This window comes from Electrona antarctica (genome assembly GCF_951216825.1).
Source record: "Electrona antarctica genome assembly, chromosome: 16".
Classification (NCBI taxonomy): domain Eukaryota; kingdom Metazoa; phylum Chordata; class Actinopteri; order Myctophiformes; family Myctophidae; genus Electrona; species Electrona antarctica.
The window spans coordinates 9287467-9296181 of NC_136797.1; the positions used below are offsets into that span (position 1 = coordinate 9287467).

Sequence of the window (8715 nt, forward strand, 5' to 3'; positions counted from 1 at the left end):
ATAAGAGCGCCGCTCACTTTACACGGGTGTGATTATATATATATATATATATATATATATGATTTACTTGTATTTTTGGAGGTGCGCTAGCCCCTCCTATATTCAGCTATTAGTGTATATTTCCGTCCTACACAAACATTAAATTCCCATTGACAATGAATGGAGGATTTTACATCATAATGTCTGAGCAAATAGGTCTATTTTATGTCATAACGTACGATAAGAGCGCCCCTCACGTCACAGGGGTGGAATTTTTAAGAGGCGCTAGCCCCTTCTATAAACAGCTTTTGTCCTCACACATCTCAAGATTTGCCATATTGACCACGGTAAGAGAATTCCGGTCAAATGTCTGCTAAATTTTGTCCCCGCCCGTCTCAAGTTTTGCCATTGACGATGATCGGAAAAATGATGTCAGAATTCCGCTAAATATGATGTCAATTAAACATCAAAACATTAAACGCCATTGACATTTAAGGGAAAATGTACGTCATACGTAAACGAACAAATCAGCTAACCAGTCAGGCAACAGGCATTCTGATTGGTCAGAATTAACCAATCACAGGCAACAGGCATTCTGATTGGCAAGTATGAGACGATGCATGATGATGTATGATGATAAGAGCTGATAATTCCACTAAATATGACGTAAATTAAATATCAAAACATTAAACGCCATTGACATTAAAGGGAAAACTTACGTCATATCTAAACGAGCAAATCGGCTAACCAATCACATGTTGGTGGGAGCGCTTGGCCAATAAGGGACCACCTTATGTAGCAAAGTCAGATGTCCGCTAACATAAATTGATGTATGACGACAAGAACGCCCCTCATTTCACATGGGTGTGATTTTCTTTATTTAAATCGAGTACAAATCGAGTACTAATATTAGTACAAGGCACGCTCTTTTGTTCGTAGACCCGGCCTAATCCCACATCCTGTTTAAACTCCACCCTGTTGATGGCTGAATATGATCATTTAATATTCCAACTCTTCATAGCCTACACTTTGTAGTAGCGGTGATCCCCCTGAGACACACTGCAAGTCCAATAGAAACATTATTTCATGGCAGTTGCAGCCAGGTGCCAGAGCCTTTCAGTAGGGAATGCATGCTGGGGCCACTGACTTTGATTCCATTCAAGCTGGAGTGGGAGAGTGGCCGAGATTTGGGGTATTGGAATTTGGCTTTAGTCTCTTTCGGAGCCACACTCAAAACACAAAACATCAAGACTCACCTATGACCATGACGTGTTGTGGATGCGTGATGTGTGTATGATGTATGGGTGTGACGATATAATAACATACGGGGACAGTGTGAGACAGAGACAAAACAGAGAGCCATCACAGCGATTATAGATTATAGATTATAGGATAGCTATTGTTCAGCTCCATAATACAGGAATCACTGCCACCGATAGATCATAGATTCACCCATGTCAATCACCCTCGTTGCTGCCATCGACCAAGGAACTAGTTCCACTCGATTCATGGTGTTCAACTCCAAAACCGCAAGGGTCATCAGCTATCATCAAGTGGAGATCAAACAGAGCCTCCCTAAAGTAGGATGGGTGGAGGAGGACCCCAAAGAGATTCTCCACTCGGTGTACGAGTGTATAGAGAAAACATGTGAGAAGCTCGCCGAGCTTGACATCGAAATCAACAGCATCAAAGCCATTGGAGTGTCCAACCAGAGAGAGACCACCGTTGTTTGGGACAAAGAGACAGGAGAGCCTCTCTACAATGCTATCGTGTGGATGGACTTGCGGACCCAGTCCACAGTGGAGCGGATGATCAACAAAGCCCCTGGTAAGAACATGAACCACATCAAGCCAAAGACGGGTCTTCCTATCAGCACGTATTTCAGCGCCTTGAAGTTGCGCTGGCTGTTGGACAATGTGGACGAAGTTCAACAGGCGGTCCGGTCCGGGCGAGCCATGTTTGGTACCATCGACTCTTGGCTCATCTGGAGCCTGACAGGAGGGAAATCCAACGGGGTCCACTGCACTGATGTGTCAAACGCCAGCAGAACCATGCTCTTCAACATTCACACTATGAAGTGGGACCCGTCCCTCTGCAAATACTTTGAGGTTCCTATGGAGATACTGCCCGAAGTGAGGAGTTCCTCCGAAATATATGGTTACATATCATCAGGCGCTCTTACAGGCATACCAATTTCAGGCTGTCTTGGGGACCAGTCAGCAGCACTTGTTGGACAGATGTGCCTTCAGGACGGACAGGCTAAAAACACGTACGGAACTGGCTGCTTTCTGCTTCTGAACACTGGATCTAAGCCTGTGAGTTCCAGCCATGGTCTCCTGACCACCGTGGCATACAAGCTTGGTCCAGACAAACCTACATGCTATGCGCTGGAGGGCTCTGTGGCTATAGGTGGAGCTGTAGTTCGTTGGCTGCGAGACAACCTGGGCATCATTCAGTCTTCTAGCGAGGTGGAGGATTTGGCTGCGATGACAGGAACGTCTAGCGATTGCTATTTTGTCCCAGCATTCTCCGGTTTATATGCCCCCTACTGGGACCCCAGTGCAAGAGGGATTATGTGTGGCTTAACACAGTTCACAAACAGAAGTCACATAGCCTATGCCGCACTGGAGGCCGTTTGCTTCCAGACACGAGAGATTCTGGATGCCATGAACCAGGACAGCGGGATACCGCTGACGCAGCTGCAAGTGGACGGAGGAATGACTTCCAACAGGCTGCTGATGCAGCTGCAGGCGGACATCCTCGGCATCCCTGTCGTGAAGTCGGCCATGCCGGAGACCACTGCCCTCGGAGCAGCCATGGTGGCAGGGGCCGCCCAAGGCATCGGCGTGGTGAGTCTCGACCCCAAGGACCTGGGCGCGGTCGCCTCGGAGAGGTTTGAGCCACAGATCAAACCTGAAGAGACCGAGATTAAGTACGGGCGATGGAAGAAAGCAGTCGAGAAAGCCATGGGCTGGGATACGAAAGAGTCGAGTGAGAGCAGCTACTTAAAAACAACTCTGTTTTGCGGTGCCCTAGTCGGCGTGTTGCTAATGACAGCGAAATACATCAAACAGAGCTAACCTACTGTATGTAGGATTAGGTGGCTCTGCACTACTACTGGGCTAGTACTGCACTACTGCAGTACTAGCCCTCTATGACAAGTTGCATCTCTCTGGAGTTGATCCTGCAAATTGGTCGAACGCAAAACTTTGTATTTATGCTGCCAATAGGCCACTGGAGTGCTAATGCTAATAATATTTTCTCCATGTTTGGTTTTATACTTTTTGAAATATTTAACTTTATACTATAGAAATTATGAAACAATTGAAGTCAAATGGGGCTGTGGTCCTGCAGAAACCATGTCCAAAATCAAGTCAAAAAGTAAGTCATAGCACAGATGCATTGTTTTCTTTTTTAAATGCCAAAATAGCCAAACTACAAGCTCACAGGCACGCCGTGTCAAGTACCGTGCCGAATTAAAATGGCTACTACTTTGCACAACAACAGCTTTAACTGTTACCTGAGTGCATGTTCTCATAAGCAACACAGCACAGCAGTATGGCTCCAGTAGTCTACTGCTGCTGTGTGGCGTTCTGTGCGCAACAAGAATGCCTCCTCCTCCATCAAAGAAGAGATTAATTCGTCCAAAGCAAACTTTTTAGTTTCGCTAAGCAGCACAGTAAAGAAGTTTGTCCGATTATTTTAAGTCTACTTTTGTGTTTTTGTGTCTAAAACTCTCATACACTATATTTAACGATATAGGCTTAGACTATATCATATGTGCGCATGGCCGCATGCCATGAATCCGCAATGCACACATGTTGGCGTGTGCGTGCGAGTGCATGTGCACGTGTGTGTGCAGTTGTGCACATGCGTGTGCCTGACTTTCTGTGGTACCGAAAAAAGAATCACCATTACACCACTGGTTCAGTGTCTTGCTCAAGGACACTTCGTTGGAGATGCATCATAGACAGAGAGACCAGAGACCAGCATCATGAGCATTGCTTTTACATCCTGGCGTGTGTGTGGCTGCGCAACAGTGACACTTGGTGGTGAAAAAAACGGTATGTCCGTGCTTACAGACACAGAGACAAACATAACATACATCCATACATAAATAACCAGTGGCTAACACCACTCAAAAATACATACCCCAGCCAATAGTTATATGGCGTATGCCAGTGTTTCACGGTCTCTGACCCATTTTTATGTTGTTGGTTTTTTTGTTTGTTTCAACAGAATTTCATAAATTAAAAAAAGTCCATGAATTATTTTAGTTTTAGCTTATTAGTTAGAAGTATAGTGAAAATAGCAGATCTACAAGCTCACGGTGTGTCATATCCTGGATCAAAAAGGTTTCATCTTATCTGAAAAAGGCTGAAATACGAAAAGGACAGCTATAAATACCATTGCTATCGGCTGGAAATCTTGTCCTAAACCATTCCTTTTTTTTATTATTTTAAAAATCACACTCGTGTGAAGCGAGGGGCGCTCTGATCATCATCATCATACATCACATTCCGTGCTCAGCAAATCAAATCATTTCCAGTCATTCCGGCCAATCACAATTGGCATCTCCAAATGTCTGCCCTGCACTTTTTATCCTCAATATGTACTTTGCTCAGCCAATCAAACACATCGTTATGGGGGTTGATCAGCCAATCAAATCATCACTAAAATTCACACAAACAAACAGACAAAGCTGGGCATATATAGCGCCCCTCAAAAATAAAAAGCGGTTTCTGCCCGGCAGCAACAATATTTAGCCTTTAGTGAGCCGAGGATCATCCTTGAGACTACCCTGGGCTAAAGAATCCCCACGGGGCCCTTCTGACTGACACTAATGGGCCCTTGGGGAGCCCTTATTGCTCTGCTGGGCCGCAGGTGCTTGTGTACGTCGCCTGAAATGTTCTGAAACTTTTGCCTAATAATGCCCAAAATACACACACACACACACACACACACACACACACACACACACACACACACACACACACACACACACACACACACACACACACACACACACACACACACACACACACACACACACACACACACACACACACACACACACACACACACACACACACACACACACACACACACACACACACACACACACACACACAAGATGACCAGTACAACCACAGTGTTATACTGTTGGCCACTAAGCAGCTCCAGGGGGAGCAGTTGTGGGTTCAGTGCCTTGCTCAAGGGCGGTGTTGGGTGAGTGATGACAATCACTTCCCCACCCAGATTTTCCTGCCCGTCTGGGTAATCGAACCGGCAACCTTTCGGCAACAAGGGCGCTCCTCTAACCCTTAGGCCACCACTGCCCATATCTATGAAAAGGTTTAATAGCCTATACAACACAGTTTTACAGCTACAACATGTGGGGGTCCCTGCTTCACCTCAGCTAAGGGGACAGGAAAAACGTTGAAGACAAGACCCTTGGTCTATGATGTTATATTAAATATAGTCATATCACCATAATAAATAACAAAAAGGCACAGTCAGCCACCTTATTGTGCCAAAACCAAACAAATTCAATCCAATGTAGGCTATATAGCACTTTGTGTCAGACTGACCACACACACACACACATCAGACCTTTGGTCGAGTTTAAAATGCCCGGAGCAAAACAACAATACATAAACAGCAGGGCAACATAATTATAAAGACAAATTATGCAGTGGAAACAGCAACTCTTATTCAGCATGGAAATACATGGTCAGAGTTATGTGGTAGCCAATAGCTGGAGAGAAAAGAAAGTCTGACTGAGGACCACTGTTGAGTTGACTGAACGAATGTAAACAGCCTAAACGATTCACGTCAAAACACAGTCCAGCACCGTGGTCAAGTTGGTTTCAGGTGAAATAGTAGGCCCTATAGCCCCTAGGCTATACGCTATTATTGGTAACACCTGCGCGTTCATCTTGCTATTTTATGTCAATGTTATTAGGCTTTTAATAAGCTATATATCCAATAAACCAGCATAGAAAAGTAACAGTCAGTTCAGTTTACCTTTGGCTTTGTTGTTGTAACTGTAAGGTGTCCTGCTGTCCAAACCACTTCATCAAAGTTCAGCTGTTGAACTTCTTGCACACGTCGGGACTCTGCATGCAGCTCAATATGACTCAGGTATAGGCCTACTTAATAATAACTCATAATTTATCTATCATTCATAAATTAACTCGGTATGCTCGCCGAAAACCGACTCTAGCTTCTACAAGGCAACGTGCAGCTCTCATAACGTCGACATTTTCCTCTCGTCCAGTTTCTTCTCATTCTCCTTCATTCTTCCATAACATACGTTCCATTGTTTGTTTGTTTACTTCCTTTCATTTCGTAAAGAAAGAACCGCGTCGCGTCTCTATCGTCAAACAACGACATGACAACATGACTTTAATTTGAAGCCAGAATTATACGTAATGTGTAGCCTATAGAATAGAGCCGGAAACGTGTGCAGGTTTGATGTCTATTGATTGATTCATCATAACATAGACAAACACACACACACTACCGCCCGAGCGGTTTGAAAACGCCCGCCACAAACAGCCGGCTAATGACTATAATCAATCTGATTGGACAAACCACATGCGCGTGAGATAGGCTAATAATGCAATGGAAATAAAAAATATGAATAAATACAGATTCAGACATTCTGCCTTTTGCTATTTTTATTCATTTATATATTATAGGCCTACATTTATTTTTATGTAGGTAAAGTAGCCTATTTATATTATTTATAGCAAAGTTCTTTATAGCACAATTAAGTTTCAATGTTCAATTGTTGTTGTAAGCCTGTATGCTACACATTCATTATTTCAAATAATTGAGCAGCAGACAGTGGGATTTGTGTTAGTAGGCCTATCACTTCTGATTCTGATGAATTGTAAATGGTGGACCCTGTTGTAAACTAGCCGCAATTTGCAACTCTAGATTTTTTTTATAATGGGATGAATCTAGAGTTGCAATACCCTCCATTGACTCCCCACTCATCATTTTGCGTTTGCGATCTGCTTGTCTTAAACGACGTTAAACTCACCAACATTGCAGCTGTAGTCCAAGCTTGAATTATTCTCTTTCAATCTGCAAAGCTTGTTTTTCATAAAAATCCCCCGTAGACATGTTATGAGCTACTTTCTGTCAAGAAATTCTGTGCAAGTGATTATTTTTCTAAGTGCTGGAGTTTGGAAGCGCTCGTCGTAAGTCACTGAACGTCCCTGCATGCATCTGTTTCGCATTTGCACATAATGCAGGAGGCAGCAGCGCGACCCCTTAATAAAAACGAGCGCTTCCAAACTCCAACATTTCTTCTTCTTGACAGAAAGTAGCTCATAAGTCATAACATGTCTACGGGGGATTTTTATGAAAAACAAGCTTTGCAGATTGAAAGAGAATAATTCAAGCTTGGACTACAGCTGCAATGTTGGTGAGTTTAACGTCGTTTAAGACAAGCAGATCGCAAACGCAAAATGATGAGTGGGGAGTCAATGGAGGGTATTGCAACTCTAGATTCATCCCATTATAAAAAAATCTGGAGTTGCAAATTGCGGCTAGTTGTAAACAAGTGTAATGCCGTCCACAGTCGAACAGTCTTTACTGTCTTTGTATTGAGTTGTATGAAACTGTTAAATGTACCCATTCTGCAAACTGTTAATAAATATACTTAAATCAATCACTGCTTTGATCGATTGAATATTTTATTTGACAGAAATAAAATAAAAAACGACTATTTTTTGTGACTGCTGCATTCATATTTTATTGCAGATTGTATTGTAGGCCTACGTACCTACTGCCAGTCCATCAGAACACACACACACACACACACACACACACACACACACACACACACACACACGGAAGAAACACTACACACAGAAATGCTTCTTTAAAAGTCTTTATAGACTGTATAACACATCACACACAAATACACACCAACATATGCATCTGTACTATTTAAAGCAAAACCATCCAAAAGAATTGTAAAATGTTTAAAAATATACATTTGCAATAAATAAAGCTATACTGGAATATACAAAGATCTGTCTACAATCACCATATTGACATCAGAATCATTGCAGAACAACAACAGAGCCTACTGTACACATCTGCTGCTAGAATGTATGTATAGCAAAATAACAACAACAAGACAGTTGAAAATGAACCAAAGTGGAGTATCATTCATAATATTTTATTAACAAGAGACAATGGCTGATTTATACTTGGATGTGCAACACCAACAATACTAGCAGATCTACAAGCTCACAACGTGCCTTGCTGTGACACGTTGTGAGCTTGTAGATTTGCTATATGTTAAAGTGAGCATACCGTAAATCGGGTTTGAAATCATTGGCACAAGAACATCTTAAGGAAGAAATGAAACTTCTCAAAAAAGATAAGAATTAACACAGTGGTTCTCAAAGTAGTAGTAGAGTTACTAGAGTCTAGGGGTTTGAACCCGCCGCGGTACAAGCGGCGTAGCCTCGGTACCCATGCAGGCTTTTATTTTCGTTCGCTATACGGCTCAAAAAATGAAAGCCTGGGGCAACGTGAGACATTTCCTGGTCTAGGAGTGGGAGTGAACTACAGTGCAGAGGGGCGTCGCTCTCAAAATAGTGACGTTTTCTCCACTGTTTTCTACCAGGGAGTGGAGGCTGGCAGCTCTGATCGGTGAACCAATATTTCTCCAGCGTAGATCGGCTATTTCCAAGAGATTTTTATGCATTT

At 43.1% G+C, this 8715-nt stretch overlaps 1 protein-coding gene and 1 long non-coding RNA gene across 2 annotated transcripts in view; one reads left to right on the forward strand and one right to left on the reverse strand.

Moving 5' to 3' along the window:
- Window positions 1-6437, reverse strand: part of LOC306940190 — a 144885-nt gene extending 138448 nt beyond the window's left edge. Inside the window, exon 1 of the long non-coding RNA XR_013791994.1 lies at window positions 6007-6437. This is a non-coding gene — a long non-coding RNA (uncharacterized lncRNA). The remainder of the gene's footprint in view (window positions 1-6006) is intronic.
- LOC306940232 (glycerol kinase-like) lies at window positions 1434-3059 on the forward strand (the record flags this gene model as incomplete). Its single annotated transcript, XM_079525256.1, has 1 exon — window positions 1434-3059. The coding sequence occupies one exon, from the start codon at window positions 1434-1436 to the stop codon at window positions 3057-3059; it is 1626 nt and encodes a 541-aa protein (XP_079381382.1).
- Window positions 6438-8715: the final 2278 nt, after the last annotated feature.